The following is a 13,853-nucleotide window of genomic DNA, read 5'->3' on the forward strand; positions in this document are numbered from 1 at the left end:
TAAATGTGGCACTGTACTAAACGTACTCGTAAATCTACACCATGTAGGTGTTTAGGGTTTTTTGTTTTTTTAAATCTTTCTTCAAAATGTTCTTTTCAGAAATGTTTTCCATTATTTGTACTGCTTTATAGAAAATTACACCTTTTATCACGTCTATGTTTGATTATTTTATTATCTTTTAATTTATCTTGTTTTAATGTTTTTTGCAAAGTCCTTAATAACTTGATTTGAAAAGTTCTCTACAGATATGTAAAATAACTGTTTTTTTTATGTTTTATTATAATTTCAGGAAAAGCTCCAAATTAGTGTTGAAGGAAAATATTGAAATGATTTGTTCATAACACAAAGATCTGCCGTTTGCTATGAAATAAGATAATAAAGAAGGGAATATAGAAATACATTGTTAAACTTGCAGATAACTTTGGATAAAAGCTTCAATGCAGTTGACATAAACCCATTTACAAAAACATAAAAAGTACGTAGCGCTAAATCAACTGTTAAAGATCACACACTACAGTTTGGCGAGACTTCATGAAGTGTTACGAGACCATGACCTCTAGTGGCTGTGAGCCGCTGCCTTTAAGATATCCTTTGTCTCCACTTCAGGTAGAGCTCAGTGGATAGGAACATAGACTGAAACACACATACGGTACTTGCCTTTATTCAAATAAAAACACAGCTCCTTCCTGTCTCAGTCTGGGCAAACAAGGATTCCTCAACTGAAAAGCATCTCTTGCCATTAGGTTTGCCCATGTTCTGAATATAATAAATAAAAACAGTCAACATAGTAAGCACTTAAGACATACTCCCAACACAAATAACAACTTTGTCAAACATTACTGGAAAACACCCATTCTGTATTTGGTACCAGATGAAACATCAAATATATTGCAACATTCAAGTCCTGTGATGTGAGAGTATATCGGTTCTCAACATGACACTATGCATTGGATCACATTGAAAATATTCTGTATTTACTGCAGACATGTAGTTTTCTTCTTAACAACCTACACAAGTAGTAGTTTGGTTTAAATGATGACAGCGACCCCGGAGAAAGCAACATTTAACATATGCGCGTGTGCTTCTGTTGGCTGGTGATGAGGAAGTGAAGACACAATACATTGTTCAATCTAAAGCCTGATTATTATTCCCAGCTGAGAATGTACAGACCTTTACCTTGACTACAACATTTGAAGCTACTCTACTACCTGAAGAACATTTGGCAAATCCTGCAGAAATGTAAAAATAGGATTGTGCTTAAGACACAAGAAAATATCAAAAATAGACGGGGTCTTTGGCAGACCGCACTTACAGAAGGCACAGAGCGTTTATAAGAACTACAGTACAAACAAAACACTTGTTTCTACCTCTAATTCAACCACCTACATCTATATATTCTTCACTTCAAAGCAGAGACCTTTTGCTACAGGCTCTGTGAGCAGAAAGCGACCAGCCTGTTTAAGAGCTTTGGCTGTGCACGGTGGATAAATGGTCCAAGTTGGTGATAAATTCACAAGGCATAATTACAGTAAAATATCTCATCGGTGATACAAACTCTTTAAAACCAGTGGGGAAAAAGAGAAAGGTCATAAGTATCAACGTGTGCACAACAGCGTGGTTTGTTTACCAAGACATTATCCAGAGGAGTGACGCAGGCACCTAACGAGAAACAATCAGCTGTGAAATATTTAGAAACCTTCTTTTATATACCCATAACACTAAAAGTTACATTCCTCTCACCAGGGTGTGTTTGTATGAAAAGAGAGAACAAGATGACCAACAGCAATAACACAAACATGCAAGATGGACTTTTGAATGACACCGTTATAGCTGGTCCCTGGAAGTTTATATGAGCTACCACTAGGAGGCCCCAGAAATCAAGTATAGCCCTGAAGATGCATTCGAAGATGAAGGTCACAGAAGAAAACATCAGACATTACAAAAAGCAGGATGCACATAGTGACAGATTTATGACGAGCTTGTTCGAACTGCAAGAAATAAAAGCTTTTGGAAATAATCTCCTTTTTCTGAACTAATTATTACAAACCATCTTCATCTGTCCATTTGGTTGGAAATAGATCAGAGTAAAGCTTTCCTATGACCAAAGAGGTTGTACAATAAACATAGATGTGATGTGCAAATTCACTGCAGTATTTAGAGGTCTGTCAACAAAACACAATGTTGTTGGACGTTATCTGTCTGAGATGTATACACGCTTGCAAAAAAACAAACCTTTCCCAACAGGAATATGTTTACCAGTACCACACACACTGGCAGATGACCGGTGTGATGTTGATGCAAACCAATGAAAAACCAGAGAGCTCCATCATTGGGTTAGTAGATGAGGGGTTGCATGTAATAATTGTTCAACTTCTTATAATCATTGTTTTCGCCTTTAAATTACTTGATCATTCTACATTTTATAACATTAAGGGACCTAAAAGGATTGAAGGGGACTTCAACCTTTGGAAGAACTATCCTGTGATATTTGCGAGTGTTCATTTAAATAGGAGAATGTTACTCACAAAATGTTGCAAAGGTAACACAGGGTGATTAATACATATACAAATGGTCATTTTGGAAGGTGAAATATTATTTTAAAAAGGTACCAAGATTTGAACCATTGAGGCCTATCTTTTGCACGTTCACATGTGCTATAGTAACTCACGTCCTTAACACGAGATGAAACGCATGTAAGGTCCTTTTCAGTTCCACCCGTGTCTTTTTTCCTCAGCAGCCTCCCGTTTGTGAATCAATCACCTCAGGCATGTTTGCTGAGTCGATTCCTCCTGGATCAGGTTGTTCATTTCCATTTGTCGCAGCATCACCCTGAGGCTTCGGTCAGCTTGTGTGTGTGTGTGTGTGTGTGTGTGTGTGTGTTGCAGTTTATGGGCACATGTGTGGAGGGAACTTAACGGCCAACACTGCACTGCGTAAAGCATGGGAATGTGCTCAAGTTTCACTGAGTTAATCTGTACAGTGCTGTTTGTGGGGGGGGGGGGGGGATACTTATTAATTCCGAGTAGAATCCTTGTCCTTTTACCATATGGCTCAAATGTGAGAGAAGAGATGTGTACAGCTCACCTCTCCAGTTTCTTCTTCATCCTTCTTTCATTCATCAAGTTATACGGCTCAAAGCTTCCTTTGTGTTCATTCTTGTTATTCCATTCCACACAAGGCCTTTGTTGCTCCATCATTCAATCTTCTCCGGGTCTAAATTGTCCAGGTCGATATCAGGCGAAGCCACACAGCACATGCACAGTTTCTGGGTGTACAGAGAGATCCTATCTGCAGTGACAGAAAGAAAAAATCAAGGGTTTCACTCAAAAGATCTTAAGAAATACATCAAAAGACAACAATAGTAATACAGCGTTTTAGAAAAAAAGCCAAAGTACTTAAGGCTTTAAAATATGTAGGCTTCAAATAATAGTATTAAGAGGGGTTATTCTTCAACCGTAGGGGTTTTTAGCACTCAAGAGCCTTTTACAGAATGTGGGCGCTACATAACACTGAACTTTGAGACACTAATCCCAATCACTCCACAGTTATTAACTCTAAGACCAGGAGTTTTTACATTTTTTCATGTCCCAGCAGTAGCTGATCTACATGCAACTCACAGTCAGTTAAGTAAGCTACTTAAAGAGGTTATCCATACATTATATCACAAAACCACATTCACGGACATTTCCCATCTTAAATGTTATTAAGCAGCCAGGCTTTCTGCAGATGTCTCTTTGCCAGTATATTCTTTGGGTCGATAATTAAGACATTGCAGTACAGAATGTCAAATAAAGGTGGAGGTGATTTAGAAAATGTCTCTTACAGCTTACTCAGTTTGTCTACCAGAGAGCATTGAGTTCTCATCTTTAAAAATGTCCACCCCATCATGATTGAGTGTGTATTATGGGTAAAATAAATTACCATCGACCTACATACATTGTAATCGGATCTTTCAAAAAGCAATCCATCTTATCTGCTGGGTTTTTAATTCAATATTAATTCAGTACAATTTAGTTTTGTTTCTGAAAATTGAAATTGATTGTATTGTACTGGATGAATGTGCAGTTATTTATATGTTGATGCGTGTTTGATTTGTCTTTATAATTGTTAGTGTGATGAAATGCATTGGACTGTGATTGCTCTCACTGTTCCTGCTCACGGACTGCAGATAGAAATGAGTTTATAGTCAAAATAATCCTTTCTTTTTTTTTAGACAAATGTATTTTAAGCATGATCCTTGTTCATAAAAGTTCAAACTAATAATAAAAACATAATTCCTACAATTCAAATAGGGTCATTTGGCCCAACTGTGTCGTTAGTCGGAGCCTTATTAATCACTAAGCTTCTTACCAAGCATTTTATTGAGGAAGTCTGGTCTGGAGCTGGCTGGCAGGTAGATGCAGAAGTAGTACACAGGTGCACCAGACAAGGCCACAGAAATCCCCACCAGAGAGTTCATGGTGTCACTGTAGAGGGGAACAACTACCAGGAAAACGCTGCACAAGCAATACACGATGGGGAAGAACAAAGACAGCTGCAGGGCAGGGCAGGGCAGGGGAGACAAGAGCAAAGAAAGAAAGAGGAAGTAGAAAAACGAGGAATGAAGGGTATGAAAAAGGTTGGGTGGAGAGAAACAGAATGATTAAAAACCATTAGATTGACAAATACAATTAGTTCAAACAATATTCCTCTGATGATATGATTGTGGCTGTAATCACCCTTAACTGCTAAGGCAATATGCAGTGCAGTCATTTTTATGTTTACTAAGATAACCAAATAAACGTAAGTGAATTCAAAACATAAATTGGCTTTTAGGATAGTCATAACTCAAAGCCACGTCTGAGGGTAGTGTTGATGGGTAAACAAATGTAAATAAAGGTCTGTAAGGCTTGAATAAGTAAAGATAGCACCTACTCTATCAGATTGCAGCTTTTTGTATCCAATTACTTTTTATCTGATGTTTGTTTATGTTATGCCATGTATATCGTTTTCTGTTCAGTTCTATTGAAGGTTGTTGACGGTCAATGATTTGATGGAGAAATCACCAGGAGGATTTTTAAGTGATGTCATTATACGATACATTTGGCCAGGGGTTGCTCCGTTTACCCAGCATGCATCTCTTTAACAGGATTAAGGCAAAGGGGAAATACCTCGTTACATTTCTCAAGGTGTCAAGAGTCTTTTCAGCTGGTAAATGCTGTTCTCAAGATGTAGATGTCCTGTATTTCTCTTTTTAACATATCAAACTAAATATCTTTGGGTTTTGGATCAACAAAAAAACATTTAAGGACATTACCTTGGACTTTAAGAAACTGGGATGGACATTTTTCAGTATGTTATGTCATTTTATAGACCAAGCAATTCATTGATGAATCTAGAAAAATATGTGAGTATATTGATATTAAAAATCACTACAGAAATATGACTCACAACAATAACATGTGGTATAAACTGCATTACCTCAGATCTGTCAGTAACATTTCTGATTCTGTACTTTTTTCTGTGTCACTGAGTTGACATGATTACATGTTCAACTTCTCATCTCTGCATGTTTAAGGTATGTCTGGGAGGTGGAGTAAAACTAATTATGTACCTTAACAGGTCTGTGCATATCGGGAAATTTGATGCGAAGGTAGATCTGGCTGGCTATCGAGAGGCCGATGAACAACCAGTAGTTGAAACTGAAGTAGTTGATCAACTGGAAAACATCAGGCACGGACAGGTATAACAGAGACATGCCACCCTGAAAACAGAAGATCAAACACACAATTTGGTAAAGAACGCATCAGGGACATCCAAAATGAATCAAAACAAGCAAGAATAAAATGTAATAAGAAACCATGTGTGATACTGACATTGAAAAGCAGTGCAGGGATTGGTGTGAAACGCTTGATGTGGATCATGCACAGCACATTAGGTAGGTGACCTTCTCTGGATCCGACGAAAAACAACCTGCAGGGGAAACAAAAAAGTGTTACACATACTGCGTTTCCTCGAGTTCAACATTCAAAACCTTACAGGCAGTAATGAGATGTCTGTACTGACCTGGAGGCAGCGATGATGGAGGAGTTGAGGCCTCCGTAACAGGAAATGGCCACAGAGAGCGGGATCATCCATCGACCCCAGCCCAGCGCCTCGTCTGCAAACGTCTGAGGAGACATCCAACAGTTTCTCACTGCCCTCATGGATGTGATAGTGCGACTTTGTTATATGTATTTTAATCTGTGAAACTCAGCTCAAATTGTAGGTTTAATTACAATGTGCAAATCATTTACATTTATTGTTATCTTTAACTCAGTGATCCTAATACGTTAACATCACCGGGTGTAGTTGAAGGTCAGTGTGGTTCCTAAAAAAGAACACTCGCACTCTACTCTGCTTTTGATTTCCTACAAGACAAACAAAATACAGTAATAAAAAGACTCCTAATGCAGCAGCCCAGGCAATACCATAAATTATACCAGCTGTAAAATAAATTGTTGGATGCATGCGAGAATCTGTGCTTTTTCAAATGAAAAATAAATATGACTTAATCTCATACTTTGACTAGCGCTATTCTACACAAGATGAGAAGTCCTGGCGCCATTTCTGGGTAAGAGCTTAATAAAAGTGCAACTCAACAGCAATATGATATCTTGTAATTGAACTTAAAAGTTGATACACACTCTGAAAACTCAACAAAAGCTTTTTTGATTGCCAACACTTCTCTTGTTGAGCTTCAAAATGCTTGTGCCAAACAGGATTTACGTTAAAATATAATTAACTTCCAGTGTGGTGTTGAGTAGTGAATTAAATCACCCCTCTCTAATATCGGACAAATCTAGTTTTGGAAACATAAGAAAGATATGTGTTGTTCTTTCAGCTTTGAGAGAGCGAACAGCCCATGGCTTGTTGGAACAGACTTAGTTGATCAAATACCAGTACAACTCTTCCTCCTCCGAGGCACTAATCACATCATCAGCTTCCCCATGTTCCTGTGTGGGGCGCTAACCTCTTTAGCTAAATGAGGTTCCTGCCATCATCTCGACTCCTACAGGCACAGATAACTCCTGAAGCAGACTGGAGAGCCAGTGGCTGCCAGCCAGACTGAAGAGAAGACAGGAGAGGAGAGGAAGGACATATCTAAACCTGCTGCCTCTACAGGGCTGAGAGGATGCTGTCACTTTGGTCCTTTAGGTTTAAGGGTAGAGATTAGCATTCACATGGTCAGATTTGGTTACTGCTCACATACAGCCTCTTTTGTGCACAAGAAAAACTACTCACCACAGCAACAGCGTCACTGGCGAGCACTTGGTCTGCATCCATCACCACGTAGTAAGCGATGTTGGTCAAGATGTAGATCACAGTGACAATGGGCATGGAAATAGCAATGGACAAAGGCAGATTCCTAAAAATGAAATAAGTGATATCATTACCTCAATGCTTATATTTATTGACAAATACCTGGGGGAAGGTAATTGCTAGAACACACAAAAAACAGTATTACTGAAGGCTTAGAGAATCCAGATTATACAAATATTTGTATCTGTGAGTCTGTTACTGTGGTGTAAAGTGAGCGCATGATGACCTGGGAATTCCCAAGTAAGATGACTTAGTTTTGAATCAGATTTATGAAATACTAGATTTACAGTAGCTCAAGTTAAACTAAGCAAAAATAATTCGATCAGGAATTCAAATCAAGTCACGCTTATTGAAAAAAAAAAAAAATCTGAAATGCCAGAGCTCGTACCTCTCTGGGTTTTTAATCTCCTCTGTGATGAAGTTGAGCGTGTCCCAGCCTGAGTAGGAGTACAGGGCTGCGTAGAGGGCCATGGCCATGTTACCGGGGTCCAGTTTGGAGCCTTTGAAGGAGTCCTCAAAGTTCTGGTCGAAACCTACAGCAACATGTAAAGAGGAGTTAACATGATTTGCTTTTATCTCGACTAAATAGTTCATGAATATTTAATCCAGCTTCTAATATAGGTAGGGTTTTGAGTGAGCTGGTCAAAGGTCAAAATCAGAAGTCGTATAAAAATTGGAGCAGAGGTAGAGCAATGTTCACCTTTTTACGGTTTCTAAGAAATTGATTTGAACTGATTGTATGTATTAAACCATCTCCAGCATTGCCTAAATGGATTCAATGAAACAGATTTTCTCGGACATCCTACCTTGTCCAAGCTTAATCAGGCCAGTAATGATGATGACGATGAGAGCTAGGACCTTTGCTACGGTGGAGATGACCTGAAGAATAGCTCCCCATTTCACTTTCATACAGTTCACGAAAGTCAGCAGACCTAATAAAGACAAAGAAGACAGGAGCACTTATCAAATATAAACTCAACATGGTTTTTATACTGAATGGTGGTCACACGCAGAGAGGAGAACGTAAGCAGGAATTCAAATTAAAAGTCAAGAAGCTCTGGAGAAATCTGCTTGATTTATTTATTTTCAATTAATTGAACTGAATATTTGTGAATTGGTTGGATAGGGGTATTTGTAATTTAATGTATTAACTTTAAAATTCTGTTTTGCACTCTATATTTGTGGAAGGAGGAGCACTGATACAAGGTGTTGTGGGCGTTCAGGAACTAGTAAAAGGATTTCCTCCTTCAAACTGGATCGTCCTGTTGATTACAGAGTGCGAGGCCCCGACACACAGTTCCTTCCTCAGAGATCAGTCAGTACAACAGACTTGGCGCATTACTTTAGATCCTATCCAAACAAACCCAACAGGTTCAAGGCTGAACATAGCTTAAGGGATGCCATTCACTAAGCACAGCAGACTTAAGGCAGAGTGAGAGGGGAAACTGACAGGTATTAAGTGTAGTAGTTACAGACATATCCCCATAAATGCAATAAAAACAAAAAATAAATTAAGCTGCTATGTTTAGAAAATAGTGTTTTACTTTGCAGCTATTGATAAAGCTTCTCCTAAACCCACCCTTAAAACATACAACAGTTTGCAAATGACTTAAAAAGGGACTTGCATAAAAGGGTTAACATATACTATCAACAGCTAAGAGGAAAAACGCAAATTAAATGAAACCGTCAATGCAAAATAATGCTCATGTACAGGGTGCAAAAGAAAAGGCAGTTTCAAAACATGTTGAATACTGTCCCAACACCTAAACTAAGATTCATTTTATTTGAACCTGTGTTTTTCTTGAAAACTTTAAGGCAACAACAATACTGGACTTGAGATGGCTAACAGTTGCACATGCACTCAGCCTTTTAAAGTGATGCTGTGGGTAAATATCCCATTTGAAGATACATTTAGTTAATGCTGGAGCGCAAGAGAGATTCTAGTCAACCCTTCCTGCAAAAACAGCTCCACAGTGACCCTCCTCTCACTATGGATACTGTAAATAACAATATACGACATAGGGGTCAAACCCACAGCAGACTCACCCAGGTAACCCGTGTCCTTTCACCACTAATGTTAAAACACATACAAGAGGTTACATATGGCATGCACTTGTGTGAAGTACATGGAGAGCCTGACCTATGATGGCAGCAGCGATGAGGCGGACGGCGACATACGGGGAGGGGCAGGAGGGGTAGAAGGGCTGGACCAAGTAGTTGGCGAAGGTCAGGGCGATCACCGCCTGACAGGCTGGCTCCACTATCAACAGCGACGTCCACAATCTGCAGCAGAATGGATAGGTCTTAATCATAAAAAGGCTTACATACCCAACATGGCTTTAGTAAAGTTCACTAGTTGTTGGAATTGACGAGTGCTTTAGTTTGAGACTAACTTCCATGTCCAAAAAACATTAAAACAAGGCAACGAGTTCAAGTAAACTGTGTGCAAACAGAGAGATTAAAACAACTCCATACCGTATAAAAGCCAATAAGCCTCCAAAGGCCTCCAGGATATAGGCGTAGGACGCTCCAGATTTACGGATAGTAGTTCCTAGCTCAGCATAGCATAACGCTCCAAACACAGAAAATATCCCTCCAATGGCCCACACCACCAGGGACAGGCCATATGAGCCTGTATATTTAAGAACCCCCTGCAGGATGGAAAATCACAGTGAGCACATAAGAAACACTTATCAAAAAAGAGAACATGAAGATTTAAATAAAACATCAGATTGTCTCACTTCAGGTTTCAAGATGACCCGAAACCCCATTTTCTCAAAGTTATTCACTAAATACTAATTTCAGATTCAATAATGTTTAAATTATAGAATGCCTTTTAAAAATACAAAGAGTTAAAAACTATTCCTATTTTGTCTTTGCAAAAATATATTTAAATCAATGCAGACTGATTGTAGTAACAAAGCAGAGACTCTTACCTTAGGTGATACGAAGATACCGGATCCTATCATATTTCCCACTATGAGACAGACCCCATGGAGGAGGGAAATCTCCTGCTTCAGCCGCACGCCGCTGCCCTGAGACGCCGAGTCCCCCTCAGCAACCATTGTGGAGGATTTACAGCCTTCAGCCTCGACTCAGAGCAGTTTCTCAGGGACGTGACTGGGAGTGACAGAGACGTTCTACCAGCAGCGTAAACTGAAACCGGTTGAAATTGTAGAACAATAAAACACTGGTCAAAATGAAAAGAGGGGTGTACACCAAGAGAAGAAAGAGGGAGGTGGGAGTGTGACTGGAAAGCTAAGACTGCCTGTTTCAAAGAACCATTGTTGAATCCACAGATTAATTCTCCATCGGGATAATCTGCGAGGAAAAAAAGGAAACGCAATGTCACAGAAGTGCTTTACTCATCTCAGAAAATGTGCCAAGAGGAGATGGAGACAGTAAGTGATCCTGACTCATCATTGGTATATTACTCCTAATGGACACTTGGGGCCAGTAGGTGACTGCAGATGAGTAAATAAATGAGTGAGTGAATGGATTAAATGAATGCCTATCCAGATTTATGCTTTGCATATATGAAGCAGACATTAACCATAAACCACCCTGACTGAACTGTCGTTGAAATGGATTCTCTTCTAAAACAGCTGAGTGTCATAAGCAATGCCAAAAATATTGAGGCCCTTATTATTAACAAGCTAGATTAAAGGGGGGGCTATTGATGTTTATTTTAATCTAGATGAATAGCAAAACCTAATGTAATGGTTCAGTTACCTGATGTTATTGCAGCATCTAATACCTCTTTAGGAGCCACCATTATTGATTTGTAAAAACAATCGACTCGTACACATCTAATCCACGCCATAGCTGCCAGTAGCTTCTCACAGAAAGCTGATTAATCTAAACACTGGCTGGCCAAATTCAACCGCATTACATGAAGCCTGACAAGACATATTTGTATGCGATATGTAGTCCAGTGATTCTATCAAATTGCATAATTGATAGTGCCGTTTTAAAGAGGTTGTACATAAAAACTGACAACATAATGTACACCTTGTTGCAGGTTTTTTTTCCCATGTACTTTAAAAAAAAAGAATGTACAGAAAAAAAAACTGCACAGACTTGAGTTTCCACCTGGCCAAAATCCAATCGTATGCAAGCAAAGCCACCTAGAGATTTGGTCTGCTGAGCTTGCAAGAATGTATACATGATAAATACACATACACATAATTCTGCAACAACCTCAGTCTACACCGTCACTTCCCACCCACCACACATGTTTTTTCCATGTTTGAAAGACAAACAGAGAATCAAACAAATCACACTGACTAAACTCAACACGCCCCCTGATGAACAGGAAAGAAAACTAGGCCAAGATTTATGCCCCAGGACCACATTTTACACACTCTGGTGCCAAAGAGAAAACACTACAGTGACTTTTCTACTTGGTATCAATGTACAACTATTTTTCCTTAAGTGTCCTTACATTTTGGCCAAAGTTTTTTGTTAAAAAGGAGCTGAGGTTTACCATCCTAAATGTGTTTTAAAAAACTGCAAATTCTGTCTGTCCCTGTTTCCTGTACAAACACTAGATAAAACATAGCAGTAAAGGGGTCTGTGATGGACAAGCGCCATGTGTCCCATTAGTTGCTAAATGAAATTATGCTAGCATCTGTTCAGCATGGTTGAAGCAATATGGCTGCTGCAGTTAAGTGTCACTGGTTACAAACAAACAGTAAAAACAGAGCTCGGTGGAGGAAGTGATTCATTTGTCCACATTAACAACTACATTTGCTTTTTATTTTCCCCCTGTCCACAAATAAACTCGTGGGTGAGTTCATTTAACTATCACTAAGTTATTATCACGCTTGGATAAAGCTAAAACACAATAAGAAAACAGCTTCCTTTCACAAGTAAGGTCAAAGTTTATAACCTAACAGTCAGACAGCATGGGGATGTAAAACGTGGCCACGGACTTTGTGGTGGTCACATTGTCTCAAAAATAAACTGCATGTGTGTGCCGTACTTTTTTTTATCTTAACACTTATCAATCTAGATACGTCTATAGTTTCCAGTAACCAAAACACATACTCCTGTTATTCCGCTCCAAGACACACACATTTTCGCTTACTGTCAATGATTAGCCTCGTTAGCACCGGCCTGAAGCAGAGGATGGTGAGGGGACAGTTAACAGCCTTCAGCAGTGCACAGTAACGTTCACTTCATCAGCTAGCACCGGTATCCCTTTAAACCGTATCCATCCGCTGTGTGACAGAGCTAACAAAGCTAACAGAGCTAGCTGATGCTGCAATACATTGATGCTAGTGTGTGATGTCATGTTAGCTCACTATATGATGGTGGTAACACGTTAAGTTCAAGTCAAGGCATTTACCTACATCATTTTCAGACAGTATAGTGGAGGAAATAAGTAACCCCTCCACACACCACACAAAAAAACATGGATACTGTATAAGGAACTAGTTACCTATGTTGCGCCGTGTCTTCAGTTGAGCAAGCATCAACTCATGTGCCGCGTATTTTAACTTCTTCTACAGTAGTTAGTCCATAACATCTGCAGATAGCTCCTCCTCAACCGCCAAATGAGGCACCACCCACTGACAGACCGAGGGTTGTCCAGCTCTCTGACATTTAATCAAACAACCTGTAGAAAACGCGAATGTTTATTAAATTAGCTACTTCAAACATTGACAGCCATTGAGACAGAGGATACCATGGCCCACGCATAACTAGCAGCTGGTCAGCGCATTGATATGTGATGCGGTCAAACAGGTGTGCCACTGTGAGTTGGCAGTCGATCTATATCTGAATTTCCCCAAAAATAAATAGGATTTTCTTAAGAGTTTTATCTTCTGCTCTTACTGTATTTGTTATTTTATTTTCGTTTGTTAACCTGCACTATTTGTATTCTTCTGTATCTATATGTTCATAGCCTGATCTGGTTCTTGGTTGTCTTTTGTTAAGCAAGTTGTGTTTTTTATCTTGTTCCTCAACTTGATGTCAGGTGTATGTTCTTTACATTTCCATACCATATCTACAGCATTATTAGGCTTAAATCCACAACTAAAACTATTTTCTGGTTAATCAGTAGTGTATCGTTTTTTAAAGTCAGTTGCCTATACGAGCTGCTTTGTTATCTATTCAAACAAACCGTTTGATAAGGTACATGCCGTTGGAGTTGGTATTCACTCTGGTGGAGCTTTGCGTTTTCTCCCCAGTCTATCATGCAAAGATTCAGTTCTCAATCAAAAAAACACTATGGCGACAACCACGAAAATACATGTGAACTAAAGTCTGTCTTGCTGAATGTCTGTTTGAATGGAGCCTAACCTACATAGAATGATTGAAGCAATGCTTTGTAAGAGTTTTTTTCCATAGAGCCATCTAGCTCATATAACCTGAGATTTGCTGCCACCTAGTGACATATTTTCATGATTTCACCCATTTATTTGGTAGGTTATGATTTGATCGTTAGTGTTTTCTGCATTTAGATTAAAACTGGTATGATTTTGCAGTTTGCATGGATTATATAAGAT

At 39.1% G+C, this 13,853-nt stretch overlaps 1 protein-coding gene across 2 annotated transcripts; it reads right to left on the reverse strand.

Moving 5' to 3' along the window:
* Positions 1-645: 645 nt before the first annotated feature.
* On the reverse strand, positions 646-13,062 carry si:dkeyp-120h9.1 (uncharacterized protein LOC566469 homolog). 2 transcript variants are annotated; one of them, XM_034124406.1, is made up of 12 exons: positions 12,785-13,062; positions 10,278-10,497; positions 9,817-9,992; positions 9,482-9,624; positions 8,148-8,273; positions 7,730-7,874; positions 7,264-7,387; positions 6,046-6,149; positions 5,856-5,952; positions 5,594-5,743; positions 4,351-4,534; positions 646-3,288 (listed from the first exon to the last, which is right to left on the reverse strand). In XM_034124406.1, the coding sequence occupies exons 2-12, from the start codon at positions 10,404-10,406 to the stop codon at positions 3,194-3,196; spliced, it is 1,473 nt and encodes a 490-aa protein (XP_033980297.1). In that variant the 5' UTR covers positions 10,407-10,497; positions 12,785-13,062; the 3' UTR covers positions 646-3,193. The 2 variants fall into 2 exon arrangements, with proteins under 2 accessions (XP_033980297.1, XP_033980296.1); XM_034124405.1 differs by having other exon boundaries at positions 10,278-10,662; positions 12,785-13,044.
* Positions 13,063-13,853: the final 791 nt, after the last annotated feature.

Source organism: Trematomus bernacchii, unplaced genomic scaffold, assembly GCF_902827165.1.
Source record: "Trematomus bernacchii unplaced genomic scaffold, fTreBer1.1, whole genome shotgun sequence".
In the NCBI taxonomy this organism is placed as follows: Eukaryota; Metazoa; Chordata; class Actinopteri; order Perciformes; family Nototheniidae; genus Trematomus; species Trematomus bernacchii.

Excerpts from the sequence above, each read along its gene's own strand:
- si:dkeyp-120h9.1 (XM_034124406.1), bottom strand. The coding sequence starts at position 10,406 with ATGGTTGCTGAGGGGGACTCGGCGTCTCAGGGCAGCGGCGTGCGGCTG. Across the intron at positions 9,625-9,816 it reads GGCTTATTGGCTTTTATACG|ATTGTGGACGTCGCTGTTGA; the intron begins GTATGGAGTTGT and ends ATTCTGCTGCAG. Across the intron at positions 3,289-4,350 it reads CTTCCTCAATAAAATGCTTG|ATAGGATCTCTCTGTACACC; the intron begins GTAAGAAGCTTA and ends CTGTCACTGCAG.